Below are 14,963 nucleotides of genomic sequence, written 5' to 3' on the forward strand. Positions count from 1 at the left end.
CCAAGAGAGGAGAGTTGCTGGCTACGCGGGGGGGTTTCTGACCATCAGGGCGCACTAACCGTGAAGCCGCCTCACCTCTGCCTGAAAGCCTTCCACCAAGATGGCCACCAGCAGGTTGAAGAGGACGTAATTCCCGAAGGTCATCAGGGCCACAAAGTAGAGGGCGGCCAGCGGCGACGTGGCCGCCATGCCGTTGTACAAGACCACATTCCAGTCCTCCTGAGTCAGGATCTACAACAAGTGTCTGCTAACTCGCTCGCTAACTCGCATGGATTTTGGATGCTAGCTTACACGCACTCACAAACACGTTTACTCGACAACAAAGTCACGGTCATCCATTCGCTCGCCCGCTGACCCACTTAGGAAATCACTCATTGGCTCATTCATGAAATCACTCACTGGGTAAGTTCCAGTCCTCCTGAGTCAGGATCTACAACAAGTGTCTGCTAACTCGCTCGCTAACTCGCATGGATTTTGGATGCTAGCTTACACGCACTCACAAACACGTTTACTCAACAACAAAATCACGGTCATCCATTCGCTCATCCGCTGACCCACTTAGGAACTCACTCGTTGGCTCATTCATGTAATCACTCACTGGGTAAGTTCCAGTCCTCCTGAGTCAGGATCTACAAAAAGTGTCTGCTAACTCGCTCGCTAACTCGCATGGATTTTGGATGCTAGCTTACACGCACTCACAAACACGTTTACTCGACAACAAAGTCACGGTCATCCATTCGCTCACCCGCTGACCCACTTAGGAACTCACTCGTTGGCTCATTCATGAAATCACTCACTGGGTAAGTCATTCATTCATTCATTCACTCATTCAGTTATTCCCACAGTCGCTAACCAGCTGACTCATTCACTCACTCATTATGTGTCAACCAACCAACCAAAAGACAAAATCATTCTATCACTCACTCACTCACTCACTCACTCACTCACTCACTCACTCACTCACTCACTCACTCACTCACTCACTCACTCATTGCCTAACCAAGTCTTGCATTCAGCCACTCATGGCCCCGATTGTTTCACACTGAGGCGTGTTTGCTGTTGGTGTCGCTAACGAAGCGACCCCCCCAGCGAACAGCCGGGGGCGACCGTCGTACCTGGAAGACGGTGACGATGGCCCACAGCAGTGAGTCAAAGTTCTTCCTGTCCGGCACCGTGTCCCCGGTCTCCGTCTTCAGGCTAAACTTGCAGCCAAAGATGTGCATTCCCAGAATACTAAAGCACAAAAAGAGCGGCGTTCATCAAGACACCGTCCTCTCCCCTGTGCGGTTTCTCGTCGGGCCCTCGGGCCGCCGCCGCCGCCGCCGCCCGGCTGCTCTCCCCTTGTCGCCCTTGGAGTGTCTGCTCGATAAAGCGCGACGCACGGCCTCCAGTGTCTGCTGCCGCTTTGGTTGCATCCGACGCTAATTGTCGGCCACGGTGATCCCGCAGGGCCGCCTTGGCGGCGAGTTAAAAACAGAAACACTCCACACATAATAGCGGCTGGCAGAAAACACTTGAAATGGTGAGGGGGGGAGCGCGTCTGTTGGTGTTTGGCGGGCGAGAGACGAACATGCACTTGAACGACCAAAGTATTGACGAGCCCATTTCACACAATTGGAGCAACTTAACAATCGAAGGCCCCGAAACCAAAACGGAAGGCCGCTTCATAACCAACCAACTCACCAACTAACCTCCATTAATCCATCCATCCATCCTCTAATCGGCTTTATCATTTATTTAAGGGTCACGGGTGTGGTGAAGCCTCTCCCAACTATCTTTGGGCGGTAGGTGGGGGACACCCTGAACCGGTTGCCAGACGATCTTCCATGAGTCTTCCATGAACTGACGTACGGACTGACTGACTTACCAAATCATGTGTTTTTATGATAACCATGTGAGCTCACTCACTCACTCACTCACTCACTCACTCACTCACTCACTCACTCGCTCGCTCGCTCGCTCACTCACTCACTCACTCAGCGGCTGACTCGTTGCGTAAATACAGTCGAGTATAGACTACATGTTGCATCCGGAGCCCTCTGACTTCTGCCTAGCAACAAGTGATCCACGTTCAGGGCTCCCCCCCCCCCAAACTCAGAGAATGCAATTGAAGTGCCGTACCTGAAGATGAAAATGAAGAGCATGAGCAACATGCAGAAGGTGGCCACGTTGTCCATGGTCTTCATGAGGACCACCAGCTGTCTCCTCAGGGCCGGCATGAACCTGACAAGCTTGAGGACGCGCAGGAGACGGAAGGTCCGCAGCACCGACAGCCCGCCGTCGGACTGGCCCACGATCTCGCATACGCTGAGGGTGCAAAGCGGAGGACGGAGAAAAAATTTAAAAAAAGTCTAGACATCATCTCGATTGCAATTCTTGCGACGAGCAGACAATTGAAGGTGGAGTAATTTTTGCGGTATTTTTTGAGGGAAGGATTTCAGATGGGGCACCGACTGAGGCGGGCCGGGCAAAATGTGGAGACAGGCCGTATCTGGCCCGCAGGCCGTAGGTTGTGCCAAAAAGTGAGCGCGTTTAGTGTCCCTGAAACCGGGGATGGGGGGTGGGGGGGCGGGGGGTATCCCGAACCTTTGAAATCCGCAAAGCAAAGGCGCTTCGCATGGACATTCGAGGCAGGTGCTGCTCTTCTTCTTCCCCGTTTATCCGGTGGTCATCAAAGGCTCCGCCTCCTTCATTGTGAGAGAATAGCGCGGCCACAATGGCGCTTACGTACGCATTAGCGAGCACACTGAGGATGGGTAGGGGGGGGGGCAAATTGAAGAGAAAGCGGCCATACAGAAGCACCGAAGGGTGTGCGGCGGCACGGCGGCCTCATTTGATCTCGCCGAGCTTTTGCGGGGGGGGCTTTCATGTCTTTGATGGCGGCCGCCCACCGAATGAATGGCGGCAAACAGTAAATGCATGAGAAGCACCTGAAGCCTGACAAAAGACCAAAAGGGGTGTTTTGACGCTCTGGCATTCAAACAGTTGACAAGCAGGTGGAGCTCAGGCAGCCCAAAAAAAAACAAAAAAACGAAAACAGATGCAAGCCTTTTACCGCTTCCCGCGTCGGCGCTTCAGAATGTTTGTCTTGGTCTGATTTCAAATGAAGGTTTCAAGCAAAGATGAGCGTTTGGTCATCTAAGATCTTGATACACCAAAAAAGATTTGGTCATTTGGCTTCAAACCCTAATTTGAAAAGCAAAGGCCTATTCATTCGTTCAAAACCATAACCCCGAGTCGACACGCTGAAGCCATAAAGAAATCAATCATCAATCAATCAATCAATCAATCAATAAAACTCATAAAACTGAAAGCCTCACTCTAGTTTCAGTCCATAAGTCTGGCTTGAAAGCTTAACTAGAAATCCGAAACTCCAAGCCCTAATTTTCAACCTCACCCTGACTCGAAACCTCAATTTGATATCGTAACACTGGCGTCAAACCACAATTTGAAATTTTACCGCTGCTTTGAAAGCCTGATTTGAATGTAAAATCCGGGCTTGAAATGCTCGTTTGAAGCCCTAACCACGTCTCAACCCCAACTCCATTTTTTTTTCAAACCCTAACCCGGCCTTGAAACCTCAAAACTTTTCAGCCACAAACATTTTCTTAGAACCTTGACTTTGCCTTGTCCCGCTGACCAGAAACCCAAACCTTGGTTTTAAAACCCTAATTTGACACTCGTTTCAAACTCCGATGCAAAGCGGCAACTGTTGTTTCACACCCTAACGTGAAATCGTCAAGCTCGTTTCAAACCTTACGTCTTGCGATCTTCATTCGAAGCCTCGTTTGAAACCCAATGATTGACTCCAAGCCTTACCGACACCCAAACCATCATTTCAAACCCTAACCCGGCCTTGAAAACTCAAAACTAGTCTTTTCAGCCACAAAAATTTTCTTAGAACCTTGACTTTGCCTTGTCAGACCAGAAACCCAAACCTTGGTTTAAAACCCTAATTTGACACTCGTTTCAAAACTCCGATGCAAAGCGGCAACTGTTGTTTCACATCCTAACATGAAATCGTCAAGCTCGTTTCAAACCTTACGGCTTGCGATCTTCATTCGAAGCCTCGTTTGAAACCCGATGATTGACTCCAAGCCTTACCCGACACCCCAACCCATCATTTCAAAACCCTAACCCTGTCTTACTGCGAAGACCTTACCTGATGATGACGATGACGCCGTCAAAGACGTTGTAGGGGTTCCTCAGGTAGTCGAAGGAGCCGAAGGCGGTGAGCTTGAGGATCATCTCCAGGGAGAACATGCTGGTGAACACGATGTTGCAGATCTCCAGAACGTTGGTCAGCTCCTCGGGCTGAGCGGGACAAACAAAAGAAAATCCGTTTCATGGCGGATTTCAAAAGTCGCGACGGGTGTACGTTTTCGATTTGATGTGGCGGGGGGCGGGGCTATGGTGCTTGAAACTCGAACCGCTTTTCAAACCCTAACCTGAAAACCTCATCTGGACTTTTAAACCTGATCGGAGACCATCACCCTACCTTGATGCCTTATAATTGGGAATAAAAACAAAATCAAAATTAGCATTTCAGGTTATTTTGGGATGTGGCGACTTTCTCGCGATGCGCATCAATGTGTGTTTGCTGACATTTGCCCACACGCAAATTCCACCACGGCCATCGGTGAGGTTTCATCGCAAGCGCCGCCGCATTTGCATTGCCGCCCGCGACGGCGCTAATAAGAGCTTCTAGCGACGCTAGCCCACCCGGTTTGGCCATCGGATTTGCGTGACGGACTCATTAGGGGCAGACCTGGGCATCGGATCTCAAGACCTGGCTGGTGCTGAACGATAACGAGCACAGTGACGTGAGGGGGGGAACGAGGGAGAGGTTGGACACGGCAAAGGGGGGGGGGGTTCATTGATTTTTCTTTGTTACAGCTGCCGCTGTTGTGAAAGCACTATATAAATCAGCTTGTATTGTATTGTATTGTATTCTTTTTGGAGACGTAGGCTTTGGCCACAAAAACAGCAAATAGCTGAGTTTTTTTTCAGGATGGCGGATTTCTTCCCCATGACAATAAAACAGCAAATAGGTGAGTTTGTCCGCCGTTATTCGATCAGACCTCGAGCCACATGTCGCTTCGCTGACTTCAAAGGCAAATGCGCAGTCGAAGCGCGCCGCGAGCTCGTCACGCCGCCTTGTCCGTTCTTCGGCTCGGCTGAAGAAGACGAAACGCGACTCGGAGGACGCAACGGTTACGACAGGCAAGCGAATCGCAGGTTCGGAGCGCAGAAAAAAAAAAATTGCGAGGGCGGGAGGCAAATCCCGGGGGGGAGCGCTTGGCACACATAAGCGTGACAGTTACACCGACTTCTTCCAGAATGTCATCACTGTTTTTAATATTGAGCCCAAAAAAGACAGGTCGCATATTTTAACTCGGCCATTTTGGGGGGGGGGGGGGGTGCTTGGGGGGGGTTCAGAAAATTCATGGCTCACCCTGGAAATATGAGTCTGAGAACAATCTCATGTGAAACGTACAGCTTTGTTATGTCCCCCCACCATACGGTGTTGTATGAGGCGGTCATACATGTAACAACAAAAAAACGTCAATTATGATGCGGCCTATGACCAAAAAAACAAAACAAAAAAAAAACAAAAGAGTTTGCCGCCCCTGCTCTGAATTGTCCCGAGGTGTGTTTTGGAGCGCGAATGCTCGTTTGTTTCTGCTCGGCCTACAATTTGCTAGCAACGAAATTTGAAATTTGAATTTTAAATTTGAGTGAGTGAATTGCGTCATCAATGAAGTGCACGATTGCATCCAAAGTGAATTTGCAAGCCAATCTGACAAGCGACGAGACGGTGCTTCGGTCTCCACGGCGACGCAGATCGAGACTGCGATTCCTCCAGTTCAAAAGGCGCCCGATGCCAAGTTTGGGAGCGACAGCAGCCCACTCGATGTCTTCCCCATTAGACGGCGGGGTGGGGGGGTGGGGGGGGCGCTGCTGCGCGATCGTCGCACTATTTTTAGCCGCCTCAGAGATGAGAGACGGGAGCGAGGCGGGGGGGGGGGGGGGGCACCAACCGGCGTGGATCGAGCGCGGCAGATGTCGATGGAAAGACAAAAGCGGGCAAAAGGAAATGGGGGGGGGGGGGAGAAATCACAAAAGTCACAGCGGCGGAAGCAATTGAAAGGGTGAGCCGCGTGAGGACGGTGAACACAAGTCCGATTGGCGTGCATCATTTCTATTGTGGTGTTTATTGTGCGAGGTGACGGCGATTCTGGAAAAAGTGTCCAAGGAGTGCGACGGGACAGAAATAAACACAACCGGGACACGCAAGAGAGGATGGTCAGCTTGTGATAAAAAATTTTTTTTAAAAAAAAGTTGCTGTTGGCTGATGCTAATTTCAATTTTTTAGCTACCGGTAGTTATCTTGTGGGTGAAGCAAGGCAGCATATTTCATACACGTCAGAGTTCCAAAAATGCGGGATTTGTACTTTGATTTTGTACGCAAGCGGATCACCGCCGCACCAAGATCAGAACGAGTTTTTGCCAAATATCAAAATCCGCATTCAAAAAAAAAAATCATAATATTAATATAATGTATAATGTATATAAAATAATATAATTCATAATATCTATATGTGGCGGCCCGGTAGTCCAGTGGTTAGCACGCCGGCTTCACAGTGCAGAGGTACCGGGTTCGATTCCAGTTCCGGCCTCCCTGTGTGGAGTTTGCATGTTTTCCCCGGGCCTGCGTGGGTTTTCTCCGGGTGCTCCGGTTTCCTCCCACATTCCAAAAACATGCGTGGCAGGCTGATTGGACGCTCTAAATTGTCCCTAGGTGTGAGTGTGAGCGTGGATGGTTGTTCGTCTCTGTGTGCCCTGCGATTGGCTGGCAACCGATTCAGGGTGTCCCCCGCCTACTGCCCGAAGACAGCTGGGATAGGCTCCAGCACCCCCCGCGACCCTAGTGAGGATCGAGCGGCTCGGAAGATGAATGAATGAATGAATATCTATATGTGGCCCAATCATAACCCCAAAAACTAACCCCAAAACCGACCCCAACCTGACCACAAAACCGAAAACCCTGTCCCTCACCTCAAACTTAACCCGAGCTAAGACTAAAATCCAAGCGTTAGCCCGACTGTTACTCCTCGTAACGTGCCAATCAAAAAGTCAACGTTGCGTCTCGGACAAAATGTCCCGTAAAAGCGTTCGTATCCGAAAAACCGACTCCAGCGAGCGTACTTAAAGTGTGTCAGTAGGCCAGGAGGATGGAAGAAGACGGCGAGGTAGTGAAAAAGAAAAGTGTGGCACACGCTTCGGAAATCAAAGAGAATTCATGAATGGGGAAACGGATGCCGGCGAGCGCTGCAATAAGCGGCAACGGGGGGAAAGCCAAGGTGTGTTGCGGCTCCATCGCGAAGGCCCCGGCAGCGGAATCGTCCCCATTTTATAGTTTTTGGTGGCCACACACGCGCAAAAAAGTCACGTCCAAAAATAGACAGAAAACACAATTCTGATGTTGAGATGTGCGGCAGACTTTCACCTTTGCTTTGAGAATATTTATAAAAATCACGGGGGGGTGGTGGGGGGGGAAGTAGCTTTAAAAAGATCAAAGTTCTGCATTTTTACAGATTTTTTTGCTGTAAAAAAAGTTTTTTTTTTTGTTTTAAATGAAGCAGAGATGTCTCTTACCTGCTGGTGATGCTCGATGCCCATACTGATGGTGTTGATGAGGATGGCCATCATGATGCCTCTGTTGAAGTATTTGCTCTCCACGATGGCCCACAGCTTCATCCGGGTGTCGTGCCACAGGCCCCCGCAGCGCTCGCCGCAGTCCTCCAAGCCCCGCCGCCGCCGCCGCCGTCCCGCCACTTCCGCCTTGTCCGAGTCGCCGCCCCCGCCGCCGTCTGCGGCGTCCCCCTCGTCGCGGAGCGCCGGAGGAGCTCGCTCGGCTTTGTTATGATGGCGGCGGGGTGGGCCTGACGATTGACGCGATGCGTCAGAAATGACATTTTAAGAAAAATAAAAAAATTGAAATCCTCCCCCCAGTACGCCCCCCAAAAAATTCCCCAAATGCATAAGCAATCAGAAATGGAACCATTTTCATTGAATTGTATCACATTTGATCTAAAAAAAAAATTTTCCTCATAATACAGGTATGTGACTTTTTCTCCCCGCCCTCCACAAAAATACTTAATAAAATAATATACTGGATATATTCGACTTATTTCCTTTTTTTTTTTAAATCTCAATTTTCCCTCAAAATGTATGAAAATTTCCCAAATATATATGCTGTATAAATACAGTATATGTAGGGTATTATTTTAAATAGATTATTTCTAGGAAATGTAAAAAAATTAATGTCTTAAAATGAAACCCTGTACGAAAAGCGAAACCAGGCTCTTTTAAAAAAATATATTATTTTTTATTTTTATTATATTTTATATATTATTATTATTGATTGAACACGTCTGTTCACAACGCTACCTGAGGAAGCGTCACTTCCTCGTGTAAGGAAGGCGAGAGGAGTCAAGTGGTGCATTCAAGTGCGCTCAGTTTTTTCGAGAACGGAAATTCGGTCGTCATCCGAGGCATTAAAAAAAAAAATTGACATTTTGGGTGGAAAACCGAATTGGTTGAGAACCGAAACGTTCAAAAACCGAGGTTTGACTGTATATGAAAATCGAAAATCCCATGTTGCGGCACTGACCGGGTGGCAAAGGGGCGGGGCCGTCCCGCCCTCCCCGGCCGTTGGCCTTGCGCTCCCCGGCGTCGGCCGCTCGCCGGCCCCTGCCGACGCCGCGGAATCCCCGTGGCTTGCCGCGCAGGGCGTTGAAGAGGGCCAGGCTCTGCCGGCGAGCCTTGCGGATGACGTGGCACAGGAGCTGGAAGAGTTCCTCGTAGCAGTCGCCGGGCTCGCTGGCCAGCGTGGACGAGGACGAGCGGCGCGCCCGCTGCTCCTGCATCAGTTGGTGCTCGCGCTGCTTGGTCTCCGAGAACTGCGTGGCGATCACCACCAGGCACAGGTTGATCATGAAGAACGAGCCCACCTTGGAGAGTGACGCAGGACAGACTAAAAGTCCGCACGCCCTGAAAGTTACGACTTTTTGTATTTTTTCTATCTAGGCACGTGCACACGTAAAAATAGAAAATAGAAAATAGAAAATAGAGAAAATAGAGAAAATAGAAAAAATAGAAACATTGAAAAAATTGAAAAAATTGAACAAAATAGAAAAAATTTGAAAAAATTGAACAAAATAGAAAAAATTGAAAAAATTGAAAAAATAGAAAAATAGAAAAAATTGAAAAAAATTGAACAAAAATAGAAAATTCGAAAAAATTGAAAAATAGAAAAATTGAAAAAATTGAAAAAATAGGAAAAAAATAGAAAAAATAGAAAAAATTGAACAAAATTGGACAAAAATAGAAAATTCGAAAAAATAGAGAAATAGAAAAAAATGAAAAAATTGAACAAAATAGAAAAATTTGAAAAAATTGAAAAATAGAAAAAATAGAAAAATAGAAAAAAATGAAAAACATTGAACAAAAATAGAAAATTCGAAAAAATAGAAAAATAGAAAAAATAGAAATAATAGAAAAAAACACATTTTTTTCCCTGCTGCCCTTCTTCTTTGACTACATCATAAACGTGTCTCATTTTAACAGAAAAGTCTCCCAATAATAGGTGTTGATCGTGATGAAAATAAAAAGGCTTCCCTGAGAAATCAATACAAATCCCCAAATGCAATCAAGCTTATGATGCGGGCGCGCTAAGCTAATGCTAAAAATCGCATTTATTGTCTTCCGGTGCTCGCCTGGCCCCCTGGAGAGCGATGTCATGCATATGATGCGTCACGGTGACGGGCCGCTGGGACCCGCCGACCGGCTTTGGCGAGTCAATGGAGACAAAGGGAAAGCCGCGTAAGGAAGTGGCCGTCGTTTGAACTCACGATAATGAGCAGGATGAAGTAGATGAAGTTGTAGAAGGAATGCGCATCCATCACGTAGTACATAATCTCCACCCAGCCCTCCAGCGTGATCACCTGCACACACACACACACACACACACACATGTCAACACACCTGAGCGCTCGACACGCCAATCCCCCCCCCCCAGCGCGCCGCTACCTGGAAGATGACGATCCAGGCGTAGGCGATGTTGTCAAAGTTGATGGCTCCCTTGTGCGGGTTGCTGAATCCGGTGTGACATCTGGTGTAGTACTGGTTCCAGTTGACGCACAGGCCCGAGGTGGCGGCGGCGACGCTGCCGTTGGGCGGGGGCTCGGCGCCGAGGCCCAGCGAGCGGCGGTAGAGCACGTCGGCCTTGTCCAGGCAGCACGCGCGACCCCCCTCGCGCCTGGACGGCACGTCCCCACACGACATGATGCCGTTGTCCATGGGCAGGGAACAGATGAACGGACGCTCGTCGTCCTCGTCGGCCATGTAGTAGGGACGCGGCAGGCGGATGCCCGTCGTCCTGAGAGAAAGTGGCCCCCCCCCCATTTCAACCTCTCATAATATTAAAACGAGCGCACCCATATTTGCTGCATGATGAAATAGTTTGCATCCCTTCTGACTGACGAGATTCTGACACAAACTACACACACACACACACACTCACAGCGTGAAGTTCTCCTCAGGGTAGCAACGGTTCCTCAGAAGCCCCGCCCACAACTGCACGCCGATGATGCCGAAGATGAAGAAGACAAAAAAGCAGAGCAGCAGCACGTTCCCCAGCATCGGCAGTGTGTCCAACAGCAAATTGACCAGGATGCGCATGCCTACAAAACATGAATATCCTCATTAGACCCACCCCAAAAAATTTTTTTTTAAACACTCAAGAAGCCAAAGGACGCTGGAGATCTGCCATTTCGGTGAACGAAAACCAATCTTCGGTCATTTTGGCCTTTTGTGTTGATATCCTAGGGAGAGTTTTGCGCTCGCTTTCATGAATTCAGACCACCCAAAGCCAGTTTCACTTAATAATATGAAATTTGGTGGTCATGAGTTTGACCAGCAAAAAAGACACAGGAAGTCTGCTATTTGGCCATTTTAGGCCGACTCGCCAACCTCCAAAAATGTTTGCCTTGTTGTTTGGTAGGCTTATTCGTCATGAATGCAACCAAAAAAAGCTCTCAAGAAAGCAAACATGGAAAGACAGCAGGGAAAATCTGCCATTTTTTTTAAATGTGAACATTTTGGGCTTACTTGCCAGCATTACCACCAAAATGTAGGCTTGGTAGCACCCCCCTCACCCCCCTAGACATTTAGAAAATTCAGCCTCTGAAGCCTGTTTCACTTATCACCATAAACCTTGGTAGACTTGTCCATCATGAACAGACCCACAAAAAACAGTCTCAAGAAACAGATGGAGAAAATCTGCCATTTTGGTTGAAAGCCATCAGTCTAATTTCATTTTGGACAATTTTCCAGAGATCAAAGACAAACCCATCATAGAGGGTTTTGTTTTTTTGTTGTTGTTTTTTTTTGTCCAATCGCATTTGAATTGGCACCACGTGGAATAAATAGACAGATTGACACCGAAATTGTGAAACATGAGCGTTTGTCACTTGCGTGCGGATGGCGCACAAAGGCAAAGATTAGCCGAATCTTTTGCTCTGACCTTTTCATACAAGTGCTGTTATCATAATGATTTGATCAATCTCTAATCTCCCGGCTAACTGTGATCCCGCGGTCCATTACTTTGTGTCTGAGATCCTCCAGAGAACCAAAGCGGCTTCCGTGCGCACGCTAATCGGCTACAGTTAGCATTTCGCTGACTAATCGCAGCGCTAATGGACGCAGAGCGGCTACTCGGAGATAAATGATGAAAGAGCGTTTGGTCATGAAGAGGCAAAAGAGCCCTTGAATGCAATATTTCAATCATTTACGTTTGAAAAATGGCTGAGGGACGTAGCCGCCTTCTCGCCGCGATTTCAAATGACTACGCAACAAGCGATACGGTACAATTTATGAATGTGGGTTCAAATTTTATCCGTCGTTTCATCCAAACAAAAAAAAATCAAAATAAGATCATCGTTCAGAAATGAATCAAACAAACGTGTTGAAGCCCTCGTGTGAAATGAGATGAAACCTATTACAAACCCGAGTGTTATTCAAATCAACTCATTTGAATAAACCAAAGGGGCAAAGTAGCTCAGAAGCGGGAAAAACGACAACGGGACGCTCATATGCTTCCTCCCCGGGGGCGATTATGGCTAACGTAGTAAACGGGTCCAACTGCATTTAAACCGCAGCCGCTGGGAACCGACTTCCATTAGGGTCCCCGCGAGGCACGTTATTCTTAATCCCGGAGTGTTAGGTGTTTATTGCGACTCTGCCAGTGGTCCGGCCGCCGCGGAAAAAAACGCTGACACTGAATTATCCCCGAGACAAGAATCCGTGCTAAATTGCCCAAAATAAATGAGAGCATCATTTTTGCTGCCAGATAAAACAAAGTTAGTTAGGATTTTTTGCAGATGAAAGCACTATTGCCTATGTTAAATTTTAGCTAGCATGCTAATGCTAGCTAAGATAGCCTGTCCAAAGGTGAATATTCAGATAAGCTCATTACAGGGAATACCAGGTCAGGAAAAACGTGGTCCGAAACGTGAAAATGTCAACGTTGAACCAAGGTGGCACATGATTCTTAGCAATTGCCAACCAAATTTTTATCTTGATACCAAGGTTTCTCATCGTCCCCTTTCTCTACTAGGTCACGGTCACAAATTAGATAAAGGAAGTCATTTTGGAAGACTTTGAGGTCGTTGATCAGACAGAAAACTGCAATTTAAAAAAAAAACAGCGTCACTACGTCTCACTTAAACTCAGCGCGAGTGAGACGCACGCAGAATAAAAGCAATCTAATTATTGCCATCCATGAAGAATAACAGCAATGTGATTGGGAGCTTTCCGTGTCACCGTCGGGCCAACGAAAAACGCTTCAGCCGCGCTTGGAATGGTGAGCAGATTTGGTGTGGATTAGATGAACTCCACGCGCACGCTTTGAATTGGAAATTCAGTGCGCCCAAAGCCCAGTTTTGCTCACAACCTGAAATTTAGCCGGCATTTCAGTCATGACTAAACCTACCCCACCAAAAAAATCTGGTGAAGAAAAGATACAGGAAGTTGTCCATTTTGGTTTGAAGTGACCATTTTAGGCTCGCTTTGGTCATCATTCTTGGAGTCTTCACAAGACAAACTGCCCCTGACCTTTTTGGAACGACTTAAATTGTGAAACATTGGATTTTTCGTCGTTGTGTTTGGATGAGTTGAGATGACACCCGCCCCCTCGCCCCCCCCCAAAAAATCGAATTTGTTTGGTGGTTGAGAAAATTCAGCCCAAAATCCAGTTTCAGTGAGCTACTTCCCCAGTGTGGGACGAATAAAGGATATCTTATCTTATCTTATCTGAAATTTGGGAGGCACGCCGATCAAGGATAAACCAACAAAAAAGTGTGAAACATCCATTGGCAAAAAACTCAATGAGTCAGATTCAAAGCAACTGCCTTACAAGCGCCATTTGATGAGACTTATTTTGTTTTTGTCCCGATTGACACATCCTGTTTACTCGAATGGCTCCTATTCGGCTCACTCCAGACACTCGTAGCGTTTTCATTTCCAGCTGTTCACCACTGCTCCCTCCAGCTACTTGTGTCCCGTCCAGGTGCGCCTCGTTGTCTCAACCGCTTTCACGCAGTCTCGTTTTTTTAAATCAAAATGGCCGACTGTCTGCGTGTTTGCGACTTATTTTTTTTTCTTTTTAAATGAGTCAACTCACGATAGACAAGCCTAGCGAGTTACATACCGCAATCTCTCATCTTAGGCGGAATTTTTCCAAACATCCTTGGCATGCGAGGCGGCCGAGGACGAGAACATGGCGCATCGACAAGCCGTTCGACTCCCAAATGATTTCCGTCCAAACGACTGTTGCGCACAAGTGTTCTCCTCGAGGTTCATCGTGGCTTGACGCCGCGGTGGAATAATTAAGCGCAACGAGGAACGAATGAGGCAAGAAACAAGTCTCGACACCACATCGTCCTTGTTCCGTTTTGGGGATTGGCCCAGGCGGGTGAAATCCCCAAAAAATGCCGAAGACAACTGCATTCCAAAAGTGAAGACTGCAATAACGGGTCCGGCGGCTTCCTTGCGACTCACTTGGCACTCTGTTGATGGCTTTGAGCGGCCGCAGGACTCGCACGGTCCTGATGGCCGTGAAGTTGATGTTCTGCAGGTCCAGCGAGTACTCCACCATGCTGAAAGAAGATCACAGGCGAGCATGTGCACACGGTCAATTTTTTCGTGGCGTGCTGTCAGAAGAAATTTTCATCGGGTAAGTGGAAATAGTGTATGCAAAATAGATGCGGCAAAAAAAATTAAAAAACTGGAACGTTTCGGTATTTTAATGTGAATCCGATTTTTTTTTTTTTTTGTAAATTGCCTCAAATTTTGGTCTCATTGCATACGGATCTTTTTTTTTTTTTTTGCGAAAAATATGCAAAGGTTGACATTGGCTATTCTCGTCTTTGAAGAGTCCGTCTTATCGGTCTTTTCAAGCACGGCCAAACAGTCGTCATTTGTGTTGCGATATCGTCAAAGACGGCAAAAAACTCCACTCAACTTTATTTCTGGAGCACTTTCAAACAGCCATCGCTGCATACAATGCGTTGTACGTGGAGCAACTAGCTTGTACAATCGTAAAGCAACAAAATCGGTAACTAAAACAAAGAAAAGAGAGCTTTCGATTTCGTTTTTCATGTGAAAATCAATCCCCAAAACCAAACGAATACTTATTCATTTATTTTGTTGCACTTGGAAAATTCGCAAAGTTTGTGAAACGCAAAAAGAGGTGGCGTCAAAGCGCAAACGATCACAATACATTTTGTAAACGGTCAAAGCACACGAAAAAGCAATTTGTTCATTGTCCAAAATAGAATATCTCATAAATTGAAAGAAACGGATGTCGTTTTAGGACTCAATAGCCCAAAATGATCAAG

General features: G+C 47.3%; 2 protein-coding genes across 2 annotated transcripts in view; one reads left to right on the forward strand and one right to left on the reverse strand.

Moving 5' to 3' along the window:
- LOC127613565 (ras-related C3 botulinum toxin substrate 2) overlaps positions 1 to 14,963 on the forward strand; it is a 185,320-nt gene that overhangs the window by 109,192 nt on the left and 61,165 nt on the right. The window lies entirely within an intron of this gene.
- LOC127613528 (voltage-dependent T-type calcium channel subunit alpha-1I-like) overlaps positions 1 to 14,963 on the reverse strand; it is a 77,530-nt gene that overhangs the window by 24,795 nt on the left and 37,772 nt on the right. Inside the window, exons 6-15 of the mRNA XM_052084608.1 lie at positions 14,125 to 14,222; positions 10,589 to 10,748; positions 10,096 to 10,444; positions 9,918 to 10,010; positions 8,678 to 9,017; positions 7,660 to 7,946; positions 4,163 to 4,314; positions 2,122 to 2,307; positions 1,116 to 1,233; positions 76 to 231 (exon numbers count right to left, since the gene is read on the reverse strand). Coding sequence (XP_051940568.1) covers positions 76 to 231; positions 1,116 to 1,233; positions 2,122 to 2,307; positions 4,163 to 4,314; positions 7,660 to 7,946; positions 8,678 to 9,017; positions 9,918 to 10,010; positions 10,096 to 10,444; positions 10,589 to 10,748; positions 14,125 to 14,222 — 1,939 coding nt within the window. The remainder of the gene's footprint in view (positions 1 to 75; positions 232 to 1,115; positions 1,234 to 2,121; positions 2,308 to 4,162; positions 4,315 to 7,659; positions 7,947 to 8,677; positions 9,018 to 9,917; positions 10,011 to 10,095; positions 10,445 to 10,588; positions 10,749 to 14,124; positions 14,223 to 14,963) is intronic.

This window comes from Hippocampus zosterae, chromosome 13, assembly GCF_025434085.1.
Source record: "Hippocampus zosterae strain Florida chromosome 13, ASM2543408v3, whole genome shotgun sequence".
NCBI classification, from domain to species: Eukaryota; Metazoa; Chordata; class Actinopteri; order Syngnathiformes; family Syngnathidae; genus Hippocampus; species Hippocampus zosterae.